At 48.0% G+C, this 15,568-nt stretch overlaps 1 protein-coding gene across 3 annotated transcripts; it reads right to left on the bottom strand.

Annotated features, from left to right (window-relative positions):
- Nucleotides 1-3,557: 3,557 nt before the first annotated feature.
- Ptcra (pre T-cell antigen receptor alpha) lies at nt 3,558-13,945 on the bottom strand. 3 transcript variants are annotated; one of them, XM_087564410.1, is made up of 4 exons: nt 13,617-13,945; nt 6,330-6,515; nt 4,610-4,657; nt 3,558-4,045 (listed from the first exon to the last, which is right to left on the bottom strand). In XM_087564410.1, the coding sequence occupies exons 1-4, from the start codon at nt 13,693-13,695 to the stop codon at nt 3,873-3,875; spliced, it is 486 nt and encodes a 161-aa protein (XP_087420536.1). In that variant the 5' UTR covers nt 13,696-13,945; the 3' UTR covers nt 3,558-3,872. The 3 variants fall into 3 exon arrangements, 2 of the variants coding, with proteins under 2 accessions (XP_087420536.1, NP_001400550.1); NM_001413621.1 differs by having other exon boundaries at nt 6,330-6,650; nt 13,617-13,806; XR_015628377.1 differs by lacking the exon at nt 3,558-4,045 and adding an exon at nt 4,141-4,234 and having other exon boundaries at nt 4,357-4,657; nt 6,330-6,650; nt 13,617-13,846.
- Nucleotides 13,946-15,568: the final 1,623 nt, after the last annotated feature.

The following is a 15,568-nucleotide window of genomic DNA, read 5'->3' as shown; positions in this document are numbered from 1 at the left end:
CTAATAGATACAACAGCCCCGATACCCAGTAACTTTGCATTTCTCCTAGTAAGAACTAGAATTAATGAACTAACAGAGTGATCAATCCTACATTTCTGAGGCTTGCCTGTTAGGAAGTTCAAATCGATTCATGAATTAATGGGATTAAGTAAGAAAAATGAGGGATGTCACTCACTGGAGATCCTTGACTAGCATGTACAAATCCCTGGCATAAACCCTCAGGCTGGCATAAACCTGAGGTGTGTGTTGGTCTGAGCCTATATAACCCCAGCGTTCGGGAGGCAGAAGGAGGATTAGAACTTCAGGGTCGGGCTGGAGAGATGGCTCAGCGGTTAAGAGCACCCGACTGCTCTTCCAGAGGTCATGAGTTCGATTCCCAGCAACCACATGGTGGCTCACAACCATCTGTAAAGAGATCTGATGCCCTCTTCTGGTGTATCTGAAGACAGCTACAGTGTACTTATATATAATAAATAAATAAATCTTAAAAAAAAAAAAAAAGAACTTCAGGGTCATCCTTATACTATATAGCCAGGGGGTACAGCCAGAGCTACGTGAGACCCCATCTCCAAAACGAAACAAAAGCACTTTGAAGTGTGTGTGTGGAACCGGTGGATAGACATCCCAGCAGTTTTTATATGGTGTCCCAGTCTTTTCTGTTACCTGTTTGAATTCTGAGCTCCTAAAAGACAGGAACCTGCAGTGAATGCATTTCCCTTCTGCCTCTATAGCCTCAAGGTACCTGGAACTAGGAGATTCTCGTCCAGAACCCCCTGGCTGAACATGGACCTTAATTAGCTAGAGCGGTTGCCTTGTGTGCATGAGGTCCTAGACTCCATCTGGCATCAAATACAAAGTGGGCAGTATCCGTTAGGTGGGATGGCACACTTCATAACACCAGGACTTGAAAGGCGAAGACAGAAAAACCATAGCTTTTGGAAGAAGCAGAAGGATCAAGAGATCGAGGCCAGCCTTGGTCCTAGTGAGACTCTGGCTTCTCAGCATTGCTTTAAACTGCCTTTGAGCTCAACTCTGAGAAGCTGTTAGCAAATGCAGCTTTGTCCTTAAAGCCGTTTCCATCGAGTTCCCTTCCTAGTCTGGGTGAATTTGCTGCCCTTACCAAGACCTCCATGCCCAACCTGTCCTTAATAGTCATTAGTGTCTAGTTGTCATTAAAGCAGTTGTTGTCTGTAAGTCCCTTGAGTGAGAATGGCTAAGCCCCATCCCTCAGACTCCTCTAAGGGACATAATACCCATTCCCTGCCCTTTGAGGCAGGAGAATGACCAAGTCACAAGTGGGGGGGAGAAAGCCCAAGATCAGGTCACACAATCTCTCCAATCCCAGGTTACTCTGGAAAGCTCCACCCCCAAGAAACTATATAAAGCCTGCCTCCTGCTCCGTTCTCTGCTGTACTCTCCAGAGCAGAGGTAGCGACCCTCCTTTATGTTTCCCAATAAGTCTTTTGTGTGAGGCTTGTTGTGCTCTGTGACTTTAAAGTATTTCTTGGTTTCCAACAGTTACAGTACTGGTATCAGGGGACTTTGGCTAGATGGGGCTATGGTGTGTGGGACATCCATACACTCTGAACCCCTCTTGGAGACAACATTATTCACCCACAGGGGTGATTTAAGTGACCGGAGCAGGACAAGATCAAGGAGCAAAGCAAAGAGATGAAGAAACTCAACTTCTGGGCCAAGGGACTGTGGAGGCCAAAATTAAAGCCTGTGCTCAGTACCCGGGCTGAGGGCTGGAAAGGGACAACGTCTACAGAAATTGAAGCTACGATGGACCCCTCCCTGAACCTGGCCACAGGGGAAGGATCAATTTCTGTGGAGATGGGGACAGCTTTATTTCTAGAAGCTGTAACCTTGCTCCCTAAAGGACTCATAGAAAGAGGCAAGAGATGGGGCTGGGAAATGGTTCAGTGGTTAAAGCACTTATTCCACAAGCATGAAGACCAGAATAAAATCCTTAGAACCACGTAAATCTCATGTAAGAATGGCATCCCACCAAGTAACCCCAGTGTCCTGTGGAGATAGGATTCTCAGAGAAAGCTGACCAGCTAAACTAGTCTTTATCTGTGAGCTCTAGAGTTAGTTAAGAATTCAAAGTTTAACTGAAGAGACTCTGCCTCTCTGCTATGTATACGAATATTCAGCCTTCAAGGGGCAGAGACAAGAAGCTCTCTGAGTTTGAAGCCAGGCTGACCTATGTAGTGAGACTCCATCTTGAAGAAGCAGACGTAGAAGAAAATGCAGAAGAGAAGGAGGAAGGGGAGGAGAGGGAAGAAGGACGGAAAAGGAAAAGGAGGAAGGAAGGAAGGAAGGAAGGGAGGAAGGAAGGAAGGAAGGAAGGAAGGAAGGAAGGAAGGAAGGAAAACCAATTTAAGGAATCAGCGATATTTACCCAGCATCAGCCAGGAGCCAGGTGCTACAAAGGTCTGGTGTCTTAGTTAGTGTTGTACTGCTGTAAAGAGACACCATGACCAAGGCAACTCTTACAAAGAACAACATTTCATTGGGGTGTCTTACATGTCAGAGGGTCATCTGTGCAAGATGGTCTCGTAGAGAGTGTTGGGTACCCAACACACGCATTAGGCTACTCACTACCTTCTGTAACTCCAGCCCCACCTCTGGCTTCCACGGGCACCTACGCTCACATCCACAGACACAGACAAGCACACGTGGTTGGAAGTAAATCCCTCTCTCCCTCTCCCCTGCGGGATCTCCATGCACGGGCTCTCTACAGGGAACAAGAGAAAACCAGCAAAGCCAAATGTGGTGGTTTGAAAAATGGCCGCCATAGGTTCAAGGGTGAGTGGCAAAATTAGGAGATGTGGCTTTGTGGGAGGAAGTGTGTCACTGGAGGATGGGATCTGAGATTGCAGAAGCTCAAGATAGATCTTGTGGCCCACTCTCTCTTCCTGCTGCCTATGGATGCAAATGTAGAACTCTCAAGTAGCTCATGTAGGACTCTTAGGACCCTGTCTGCTCGCTTGCTGCCATGTTTCCCACCACGATGATGATGGACTGAACCTCTGAACCCCAGTGAAATGTTGTCCTTTATAAGAGTTGCCATGGTCGTGGTGTCTGTTCACAGCAGTAAAACCCTAGCTAAGACACCACACCTTTGTAGCACCTGGCTCCTGGCTGATGCTGGGTGAATATCTGTGAATAATGACCTTTAATTAATAGTGCGTAGGTTTGCAATTAATGTCTTCTGGGAGTATTGGATGTGGTCCTGGTACCCTGGGAATGCTGGCCCTGCTCTCTCTGTCAAGTCTGTGCAAGTGAGCAGCTAAGCACTACTCCCTGACTCTGGCTCCACTCTGCCCTTTCACAGAGGCTGGGCTAGGGGTCAGGAAACAGAAAGGGCCCTTGTCCAGTGACTGACAGTAGTGGAAGGAGAGAGTCCTTGCAGCCCTTCCCTGAACCCCATACCCACTCTGCAATTTCCAGGTTCCCACTCTTTCTTCAGATAGCCTACCCAGACCCTCTATGTCTGGTACCACACCATGTCCCCCAGACACACAAATGAAAAGCTTTGTGATGTGTTTGTGTTGTATAAACCTTTTATATTGTGCCTAGTTACCGGGCACATCCTCCTGCCCAGTCTGATGGGAGAGACATAGTCCTTTTCCTCCCAAAGTCTCAGTCTGATAGGGGAGGCAAGACTCCAGTCCCCGATAGCTCTAATCACAGGAAGAGGGAGACCACATACACAAAAACAAGGAAGTCCCCAGTTTGAACAAGAAACACTGAGCGGGGATCACCAGCTCCGGGACTCTGTGTTTCCTGCCCCAGGGAGCAGTAGTGTCCAGTGTTACCACCCTAGACTTAGATGGGTGGACAAGATCAAGCTCATAACCTCATTAAGTCCAACTTTGGTGGGTGGAAGCTGGGGCTTGCTTGCTTGAGGGTGGTGGCAATAGGTGCTGGCCCGCCAGCACACAGAGGCGGCTGCAGGTCAGGAACACATCTAGCAGAAGCAGCTTGAAGAGGAGCAGACGCAGGACGCTCAGCCGCAGTACCTGACGTTGTGTCCCTGCAGAAGAAGGAGCTGTTAGTCTCCAGGAGCCCCGGACAGGGAGGGCCTGTTGGCCACTCTCTCTTGCTCCACCTTCCTTCCCGGCATCTAACCTTAGTTTCTCCAGGTAATGATTAGTGCCTTCTTCCCACTTAGGCCTCGTTTTATTTTATTTGGCAGGGGAGGCAGGCTGGCAGGAATGGGCGTCTGAGGCAAAGAGTAAATAGCTCAGTGTCTCTGGGATGGCCGTTGTGATTGTTAGCCAGGGCTCTTCCCAGCACCTGAGGTAATTAAATAGCACACAGGCTTTTATACCTGCCATCCCTTACCCAAGGAGTCATCAGGTCCCTTGTTTTAGCTCTCATCTGCCCTGCTGCACTGGGACCTAGGAATAAATCCCCTTCTGAGGGAAGCCTGAAACCCAGGCTAGCCCCGAGCAAACAATCCCTTCACTGGAAACCTGTCAGTCCCCCGACAGCCAACTCACCGGACCCACGGTTGAATTAGAGCTCGATGCCACCTGCCTGGTACTCAGACTCTTGTTCCCAATCACTGCCCCTCCCCTCCCCGCTGAGGACTTACCCCTGAGAGTCTCCTGAGGGCAGGTTCTGTCTGTGGAAGCTTCTTCCCCTGTAGGTCAAGAAGAAAGGAGTGAGAACTATGGGGCAAGCATGCACCTCATAGTCCCAGACCTATGCCTATACCTGGTTAACTTGCAGGGCATCTGGACATATGTGGAGAGCCTGAGCCCACTTGTTAGCAAGTCCTGAGGAGACACCCCTGACTTCCTGCCTGACAGCCCTAAGAGGCATGTCAGTCCCCTCCCACAAGGAACCTATTCATTTACAGCTTCTGCTGTAGGCAGGGGATTTTCTTCAGCAAGCAGAGCCTCTTTGGGAGGTGTTAAGACTGAGGTGACCCGAATGCTCAACCATGACAGTGCTTGCTATACACCAGTAGGACCTGAGTCCTATCCCCAGTCCGACAGCCAGGGCTACACAAATAAAAACCTGTCTCAGAAAACAAAGAAACAAACAGGTAATGGTGGCCAGCACTGACAGGCAGACCCTTAGACTCACTGGCTAGCCAGCCCAGTCTGCTTGGCTGAGAAGAAGGCTTAGCTGGTGAAAAGCTTTTCCTGAGTTGGACCCCTAGCATCCTCATTAAAAAGCTGGGAGCAGGGCATGGTGATGCACACTTTTAATCCCAGCACTCAGTGGGTTGGGGATTTAGCTCAGTGGTAGAGCGCTTGCCTAGCAAGGCCCTGGGTTCGGTCCCCAGCTCCGAAAAAAAGAAAAGAAAAAAAAAATCCCAGCACTCAGGAGGCAGAGGCAGGAAGGAGGATCTCTGTGAGTTCAAAGAGGATCTCTGTGAGTTCAAGGCCAGCCTGATTTTCATAGTGAGTTCCAGGACGTCCTGGGCTACACAGAAAACCCTGTCTCAAAAACCATAAAACACACACACACACACACACACACACACACACACACACACACACACACAGACTTTAAAATAATAATATGGGGCTGGGGATTTAGCTCAGTGGTAGAGCACTTGCCTAGCAAGCGCAAGGCCCTGGGTTCGGTCCCCAGCTCCGAAAAAAAGAAAAGAAAAAAAATATATATATCTTTAAAAAACTTAAAATAAGCAGGCAGATCTCTGGGAGTTTGAGGCCAGCCTGGTCTACAGAGCGAGTTCCAGTACAGCCAGGGCTACACAAAGAAACTGTGTGTAAAACCCTGTCTTGGAAAACTAAATAAATAAATAAGTGAATAAATAAATAAATAAATAAATAAAATGAAACATTTAGAATCGGGGTTGGCACAGAGTAAAGTTGGTGAGTGTTAGGGGCTTAGTTTTTAATGTTGGGTCTAACATGTATATGAATTGTTTATGTACATTTATATATACATATATATAACATACATATATGTGCACCTATTAACACATTGAAAGCTATTAATCACAGCAATCACAGATCAGAGCCTAGATTTGCTTTTTTTTTTTTTTTCCTCTAGATTTGCTTTTGCTTTGGTTTTTGAGACGGGGTCTCATGTAGCCCAAGCAGGCCTTGAACTCACTATGCAGCTGAGGATAGCTTTGAACTCCTGATCCTCCTCTCCTGCCTCTACTTCTCAAGTGCTGGGATTACAGGCTCAAGAGAGAACCATGTATCACAGCTGCAAAGTCCAGGTATCGTGGCCTCAACACACTCTACAGGAGCCAGGGCCTACCGCTCCATGCCCACCGCCTCCCCCTCTGCTCCCCAACATATCCTGGCCTCCCCAGGCTGCATCCCCACCTGACAGCTGGAGGGGGTGCGTGCTCCTGTTGAGGCCTCCGGCTGCAGGCCTAGTGTGGCAGACCAAGGGCTCCCAAGCTTCAAGCTCTTCAGAGGACAAGGAAAGCTGGCCCAGGCTAGTCCAGGTGCCATCTGGTGCCGGAGAGGGCCCGTAGGTGAAGGCGTCTAGTGCACTGCCGTTTCCACCTGAGAACCAGACAAGGCTGTCAAGGCCAGGGGGTGCTGCGTCCAGGACCAGGCAGACCACCAGCGTGTGCCGCCTTCCGTCCACCAGCAGCGTGACGGGTGGAGCCAAAGAAGGAAAGGGGGTGCCAGCGATGCCTGCAAGAGTAAGAATTTTGATTTCTTTAAAAACACAGAAATAAGAACGTGCTTTCGTTTTAATCCCAGGTGTGCGGACGCGGGGCTGCTTTGCATTGTCCGCAGCAGCTGACTGTGGTTTGCCTCGGGCTCTAGCAAGGGCGTAGTTTTGCCAGTGGCAAACAGTTTCTACGCTTGTGTGATGTTTGGAACCCTGGGGACTTTTTAGAGGGAGTACGAATGCTAGAGCTCTGAGAGACGGGGTGAGGGGTTCGGTGGGTGTTCGTGGGTGGTTGGTTGCCGTTGGTCATGGTTTGCTAAATAGCCATGTGCAAAGAAGAAAGCAAAAGAAGAAATTATTCATCCTGACGGTGAAGATCAAGCTTGCCCCAACTTGATGCCTCTGACCAGCAGTATCAGAAGTAGTCTAACAATAACATCCACCCCTCTCCTTCCTGTTCTTTTTTTTTTTTTTTTTTTTTTTTTTGCTCTCCTATGTAGTATTAGGAAGTTGAAAAGGCGGAGAAAAAAAAGCCCGAAGAGGAGTTGGGGATTTAGCTCAGTGGTAGAGCGCTTGCCTAGCACGCGCCCTGGTTTGGTCCCCAGCTCCGGAAAAAAAAAGAAAAGAAAAGAAAAAAAACAAAAACAAAACAAAAACAACAAAAAAAAAAAAAAACCCGCAGAGTAACCAGAGTCCAGCCACAACCTCCTTCTTCCTTTCATCAGACTTTTCTTTCTGGTTTCTTTCTTTTTGGTGTGAGTAACTTTAATTTTTTTCAACGCCTATTTCTAGTGATGGTTTTTAAATGCTTTAAGCTCCCTTCTAGCCCACTACCCACCAGGGGTAGTGGGAAAGAAAGAATACAGGGGCGTGGATCTGTTTAGAAATGGCTCTTTGGGGGTTGGGGACTTAGCTCAGTGGCAGAGCGCTTGCCTAGGAAGCACAAGGCCCTGGGTTCGGTCCCCAGCTCCAAACAAAACAAAACAAAACAAAACAAAACAAAACAAAACAAAACAAAACAAAAAAAACAGATCTCGTGTCATTAGTGAAGAGTCCTTCCTTCATCATGTGTCCTTTCATGTGCTTGTTTTAGCAGAGCACCATTCAACACAACTGACTTTTGCAAGAACCTTAAGTTTCTACTTTATGTGTGCGTGTGTGCGTGTGTACATGTGCTGTATCTATCTATCGTGTGTGTGTGTGTGTGTAAATGTGCTGTATCTATTGTGTGTGTATCTGTGTGTCTGTCTCTGTGTGTCTCTCTCTCTATGTCTCTCTGTGTCTCTGTATGTGTGTCTGTGTGTGTCTGTGTGTATATGTGCTGTATCTATCGTGTGTGTATGTCTCTCTGTGTGTATCTATCGTGTGTGTGTGTGTGTGCATGTGTACATGTGCTGTATCTATCGTGTGTCTGTGTGTGTATGTGTACATGTGCTGTATCTATCATGTATGTGTCTGTATGTGTGTCTGTGTGTGTGTCTGTGTGTGTGTCTGTGTGTATGTCTGTGTGTGTCTGTATGTGTGTCTCTCTGTGTTTCTCTGTGTGTGTGTGCATGTGTACATGTGCTGTATCTATCATGTGTGTATGTGTACATGTGCTGTATCTATCATGTGTGTATCTGTGTGTGTGTCTCTGTGTCTCTCTATGTGTGTACATGTGCTGTATCTATTGTGTATGTATGTGTGTGTGTGTGTAAATTGCTTTATCTATTGTGTGTGTATCTGTGTCTGTGTATCTATATGTGTGTGTGTTTCTCTGTGTGTGTCTCTGTGTGTCTCTGTGTGTCTCTCTGTGTGTCTGTGTGTGTGTCTGTGTGTCTGTGTCTGTGTGTGTGTCTGTGTGAGTGCCTGTGTATGTCTGTGTGTGTGTGCCTGTGTGTGTGTCTGTGTGTGTGCCGTGTGTGCCTGTGTGTGTCTCTGTGTGTGTATCTATCGTGTGTGTATGTGTGTGTGTGTGTGTGTGTGTGTACATGTACAGGTGCCAGGATGACAAACATGCTTACATCGATGGGCAGTTTTTCACATGGGTGCTGAGGATTTGAACTCAGGTCCTCATGCTTGTGCAGCCAGAGTTCTGACTCACTGAGCCATCTCCCTCTTTCTCTTATAATCCATCCATCCTCCATCCTCCATCGGTCTTCCTGCTATCTATCCATCTATCCTTTCTGAGCCTCCCACCCCTTTTGTAACAGGGTTTCTCTCTGTGGCCCTGGCTTTGCAGACCTCTGACACAGAGGTCTGCCTGCCTGTGCCTACGACTAAAGTGCTAGGACTAAAGCATGCCCCACCATGGCCCAGCAACTCCTTCCTCTGCCTGCTGCTGGGTGTGTAAAATTGACGTTGCCTGGGCCTTCGAGGAACTTTGTCCTGTGGGAAAGGCATCAGCTTCATAAACAAGTGGTTATAATACCGTGTTGTGAGGCCTGAGGAGAGCTGGTGCCTCTGGGGAGGGGGGAAGGGAAGGAGGAAGAGGACCTGGAGTGAGAGCAGAGGAAGCTTCAAATATACCTGGAACCTCCCTTCTTGGAACAAACACCCAAGCCTGATGTGGCTATTCATGTCTGTACTCCCAGAACATGGGAGGCTGAAGCCGATGGGGGAGTTGTATGACATAAGTCATAAGCCGTTCAAAATGGGAGCTAACTAGACTGAGTGAGAACGTGTTTCCAAATCTGAGTTCAAACCTAGGAGCCTTCCTGATAGAAGTCAAAAACCTGAATCTGGGAAGTTGTCCTACGACTGCCAGACCCACCCACTCATGCATATACGTGAAATTTAAAACTTAACATAAACGAAAGGAGGGAAAGATGAAGCTCTGCGGAAGGATGGATGCTTCTTTAACACACGGAGCCCTGGGTTTGGTCCCCAGCACCAAGATGAGGAGACAGATTACCGATCACCATACAGGAGTGATCTGGCAATAATATAAGTTTTTAAAAGGGCTAATCTCTTCTATATTCAAATCCTATTTTTTTCTACTTCATTTTGGTTTGCCTATGAGATCTCTCATTATGTAGCCCAGGCTGGCCTCAAACTCCACATGGAGTCAAGGAACACTTTGAATTCTGGATCCTCCTGCGCCCACCTCCACACTGAGCACACAGCACACCCAGTGCTGGGGATTAAACTCAACAGAGCTGTGCCCTGGCATGGACTCTTACTGGACGTTTTTAAACTTTTTTTTTTAAGATTTATTTTATTTATATGAGTACACTGTCGCTGTCTTCAGACACACCAGAAGAGGGCATCGGATCCCATTACAGATGGTTGTGAGCCACCATGTGGTTGCTGGGAATTGAACACAGGACCTCTGGAAGAACAGTCAGTGCTCTTAACCACTGAGCCGTCTCTCCAGCCCCCCAAACCTTTTTTTTAGATTTGATTTTATTTTTACATGTAATAGTGTTTTGATGGCAAGTCTGTCCTGTCCGTGCACCACATAGGCCACAAGGGGCATCAGACTCTCTGGGACTGGAGTCATAGATGGTTGCGAGCCACCATGTAGGTACTAGGAATGAAACACAGGTCCTCTGGAAGAGCAGCCAGTGCTCTTAATCACTAAGCCGTCTCTTCAGCCCCACTTTTTTCTCCTCTTAAAAAAAAAATTTACTGGGCGGGAGATGGCTCAATGGTTAAGAGCACTGGCTGCTCTTCCAGGGGACCTGTGTTTCATTCCTAGTACCTACATGGTGGCTCACAGCCATCTGTAATGGGATCCAAGGCCATCTTCTGGTGTGTCTGAAGACAGCAACACGGTACTCATATGCACTCATAAATAAATCTAGTTTTGAAAAATTACATTCTTATAATATTTAAAAAACAACAACAACAACAACAACAAAAAAACCCAATTTACTTTGTATGTCAGGCTATGGTGACTCACACCTTTAATCCCAGCACTCAGGAGGCAGAGGCAGGCACATCTCTGAGTTTCAGGACAGCCTGGTCTATAGAGTGAGGTCCAGGGCTACACAGAGAAACCCTGTCTCAAAAACAATGACAACAACAACAACAACATTTACTCTGTGTGCGTGTCTGTGTGTGTGTGTATCTATCGTGTGTGTGTATATCTATCATGTGTGTGTATCTATTGTGTGTGTATGTGTGTCTCTCTCTGTGTATCTATCATATGTGTGTCTGTGTGTGTGTCTGTGTGTGTGTCTGTGTGTGTATCTATCATGTGTGTGTGTCTGTGTGTGTCTCTGTGTGTGTATCTATCGTGTGTGTGTGTCTGTGTGTGTGTCTATGTGTGTGTATCTATCGTGTGTGTGTATATCTATCATGTGTGTGTATCTATTGTGTGTGTGTATGTGTGTCTCTCTCTGTGTATCTATCATATGTGTGTCTGTGTGTGTCTGTGTGTGTATCTATCATGTGTGTGTGTCTGTGTGTGTCTCTGTGTGTGTATCTATCATGTGTGTGTGTCTGTGTGTGTGTGTATTGTGTGTGTGTATATCTATCGTGTATGTGTATCTATCATGTGTGTGTCTGTGTGTGTGTCTGTGTGTGTGTGTCTGTGTGTATGTATTGTGTGTGTATCTATCGCGTGTGTGTCTGTGTGTGTGTCTGTGTGAATCGTGTGTGTCTCTGTGTGTGTGTATCATGTGTGTGTATCATGTGTGTGTGTATCGTGTGTGTCTCTCTGTGTGTATCGTGTGTATGTCTCTCTGTGTGTATCGTGTGTGTGTGTGTATCGTGTGTGTGTGTATTGTGTGTGTATCTATTGTGTGTGTGTCTGTGTGTATGTCTGTGTGTGTGAGTGTGTGTCTGTGTATCTATCATGTGTGAGTGTGTGTGTGTGTATGTGAGTGTGTAAGAGAACAGATGGGGCACTGGTGGCGCATGCGCCTGTGGAGACCAGAGTACAACCTGTGGAGTCAGATCTGTGCCTCCACAACCTAAGTAAAATCTGCAATATTAACAGCTGGAAACAAATTGACACTATGATCTCTTGTGTGGCCAAGGTAAAGAGATGCCCCAGAGAGGCTATGGAAGATGAGTGTTTGGCGGCCAGATACCTGGTCTAGGGACACTGAGTGTACTTCCCGTGAACATGCGAACTGGAGCCTCTGTGACCACAAATCTGTCGTCTTGCCTTGAGGAGTGTCCTATATTGTGCCATGTGACACCGAGGATAAGTGTGGACGAGGTTTCACACAGAGCCGAGGATGGCCCCTGGCTCAACCCTCTTAATCCACTGACGTTCAAATCTCCCACTAGAATCTTTGTGAAGTACAGATAACGGGATGCTTTGGTAAGTAAGCTTGGAAATACTTTTTTTTTTTTATTTACTTTATGTATATGAGTACACTGTTGCTCTCTTAACACATACCAGAAGAGGGCATCAGATCCCATTACAGATGGCTGTGAACCACCATGTGGTTGCTGGGATTTGAACTCAGAACCTCTGGAAGAGTGGTCAGTGCCCTTAACAACCGAGCCATCTCTCCAGCCCCGGAAATATTTTTTTAAAGATTTATTTCATGAGTGCTCTATCTGCACGTTCATCTGCAGGCCAGAAGAGGGCATCAGATCCCATTACAGATGGTTGTGAGCCACCATGTGGTTGCTGGGATTTGAACTCAGGACCTCTGGAAGAGCAGTCAGTGATCTTGACCACTGAGCCATCTCTCCAGCCCAAGCTTTGGAAATATTGTGTTAATATTACTAAGGCCTTGCAAACAAAGGGACTGGAGAAGGCCGGGAGTGAGCCTTCAGTTTCTCTATAAAGCCTCCCAGATCGTTTCTCCTCACTCCAAGCACTTCTGTCCCAAAGCCCAGGACAGACGGCTTCTACCTCCCTTCCAACACACCAACACTGGGCAGAACAGAGAGAAGGTTAGCGTGGATAGGGGTGTAGTCCTCTATAGGCGACTTCCTGCTGACTAGGGTGGATGAGTTCCTTCAGACAAGCTCGATCTTCTTTGTCAGCAGTCACCTCAGTCACCTCAGGCCCTCTAGGGGCTCTCCCACTTATACCTACTCTGAAACCCCCAGAATTGAAGATCTGAAGTTGGCAAAAGTTCCCCCCCACACACACACAGACACACACGCACACACACACACACGCACACACACACACACACACACACACACACACACACACACGTACACACGAGACTATCATAGTTAACAGCCATGGACAGTCTGAAGCAGCCCCATATCCCACACCTGGGATTGAAACAGAGACAGTCATACAAGATAACTGGGTTTTTAAAGAAACCAGAGCTCTTACTACACAGTTCTCCTGCTGAGCCTTCTCCTGATCAATGAAATCTCCAGGACACACTAGGGGCGAGCTTATATCAAGTAGACCCCTTGACTCACCCCATACATGCCCATGCTTCAGATGGACAGGATCCTTGGCTGCTGTCTCACTACCTTCCCTGAGTTGGAAGTGAACTTGAGACACCCTGGTCTCTGTTGGAAGATAGAGCTCTGAGGGCCGGAAGGACATCCTCACAATGTCTCCCATAGTGAGGAACTGTGTGTGTGTGTGTGTGTGTGTGTGTAGCCCAGTGGCAGAGTGCTAACCTGCATGAGATCTAGCCTCAACCCCAGAACTCACTCATAAAGGAGAGAAAGAGCATACCAAATGGAAACCCACAAAAGGTGGAGGTTCATGGAGCCAGGACTGTACTGTATGCTATAGGTCACACACACACACACACACACACACACACACACACACACACACACACACATTACATTTTCTTTTGAGACAATCCTCATTATGTTGCCTAGACTGGCCTTGAACTTTGTCCTCTCCTATCTCAGCCTCCTGATTAGCCAGGGCTACCCCACCTGCAGGGGATGCCTTCCCATCCCTATGCTTCCAAGAGGGACAGCAGACCCTACTGACCCATCTGGAGGACATGAGACCTCAGAACCAGAGAGCCGTGGATTCCCTCCATCGCTGTAGCTGCTCAGCCGGCACTAGGGGATGAGCTCAGTAACAGCCACACAGGGAGACAAGAGGGACTTACCTGATGGTAGAGCCTGACACCTGAGGCCCAGGAAAAGCAGCAGCCATGTCCTAGCCATGGCCCACTCGTGACGAGGCATGACCCAGTTGCAGCGTGAGGTACCTGCTGGGGGAGGAGGCTCCCCTAGCCTGTCAGGCCGCAGGCCCAGCTGCTGCTGAGGTGTGGGTTAGGGAGGAGGCTCCCCTAGTCTGCCTCCCAGGCCACAGGCCCAGCTGTACCTCAGCTGCTCTGCCCTACCCCCTAGCTCGCAATGCTTTCTGGGGAGGAGGGGTGTCAGGGAACTCAGGTCCCGCTCCATCCCAGGAGCTGGGTACCCACCCTCTCACACCCTCCTTCACAGTCCTCAGAGGCTCTTCTGTTTGAGACAAGGTCTTCACCGTGTGGCCCTGATTTGCATGGACCTCACTAGGTAAACCAGGCTGGCCTCCAAATCACAGATACCCATCTGCCTTGGCCTTCACATGCCGGCTGGGATTAAAGGTGTGTGCCACCAGCCCCAGCTTCTCAAAGCCTTTCCCAAGCCTAGTCCCTGGCTCTACGTGAGAGCAATTGCCATCCACTGGCCAGAGAGCCTCCAGGGGGATGGGATGGTGGGACGCAGCTCTTCATGTCATCGTCCAGATGCTTCAACTCACAACTGCAGCTCAGACAGACTGAGTGGCCTGCCCAAGCTGCTGCTACTGCTTCTGCCTCTTCCTCCTCCTCCTCCTCCTCCTCCTCCTCTTCTTCATTCTTCATCAACATCATGCATATGGGTGCATTGCATATATATATATATATATGTATATACATATACATACATATATATGTGCTTATGTATGTATCTGGTGCCCAAGGAAGCTAGAAGGCTAGAAGACAACATTGGAACCTATGGAACTATAGTGACAAATAGATGTGAGCCTCCTGTGGGAACTGGGAATTGAACCCAGGTCCTCTGAAAGAGCAGCCGGTATTCTTAACTGTGGCGCCTCTGCTGCTGTTCCTATAACTTAAAAGATGCCCAGAAAACCTCTTACCATTTGCTTACAACCACCTCTGTTCTTACTATTTTTACCTAAATTGTTATGTTGGGGGGGAGGACCCCTAGGGTTTCCTGACCGATAAGCAAGCACTCTGCTACTAACCCACATCTCCACACCAACGCCTCTGTTCATTTTTAATTAAATCAATTAGTTCACTTGTTTATTTTTGCCTTAGAATTTTTATTATTGCCTGGCACGGTGGCACATGCCTTTAGTCTAGACAGGTAGATCTCTGTGAGTTCAAGTTCAAAATGAGTTCTAGGATAGCAGGGAGGCTACCTAGAGAGACCAACTCAACACACACACACACACACACACACACACACACACACACACACACACACACAAACTGTTTTGGTTTGTTTTTTTTTTCCAGAGCTGGGGACCGAATCCAGGGCCTTGCACTTGCTAGGCAAGCGCTCTACCACTGAGCTTAATCCCCAACCCTTCACACAACTGTTCTTAAGTGTGTGTATGTGTGTGTCTAAGGCATTGGCCCTGGAGATGGAGTTACAGATGAGCCACCTGACATAGGTGCTTGGCACCAAACTCAGGTCCTCGGTGACAGCTAACTGCTGAGCCATCCTTCCAGGCCCTACCTCTGTTCTTCGGAGACAAAGTCTCATGCAGTACAGCTGGCCTTGAGTCTGCTCCGCAGCCAACGCTGACCTCGGCTGGTTCTCCTGCCCCTGCCTCCCAAGTACCGGGTTTTCCCTTTATTTAATATATTTATTCCTTGCAACCTCACACATGCATCCACTTGTACGTCTCCTCCCCCACTCACTACACATCCTGCAGCTGCCTTCCCACGACCTTTATGAGCTCTCCTTTTTCTTTGTTAATAACCCAGTGAGTCCAGTCAGCAGCGCTTGCTGGAATGTTGGCTAACCTTGTCAGGATGCTCTGCAGGTAGCCACAGCCGCACTAGGC

The sequence above is a fragment of the Rattus norvegicus genome, chromosome 9 (genome assembly GCF_021556685.1).
Source record: "Rattus norvegicus strain SHRSP/BbbUtx chromosome 9, alternate assembly SHRSP_T2T, whole genome shotgun sequence".
In the NCBI taxonomy this organism is placed as follows: domain Eukaryota; kingdom Metazoa; phylum Chordata; class Mammalia; order Rodentia; family Muridae; genus Rattus; species Rattus norvegicus.
This window is presented reverse-complemented; position numbering and strand designations above follow the sequence as displayed.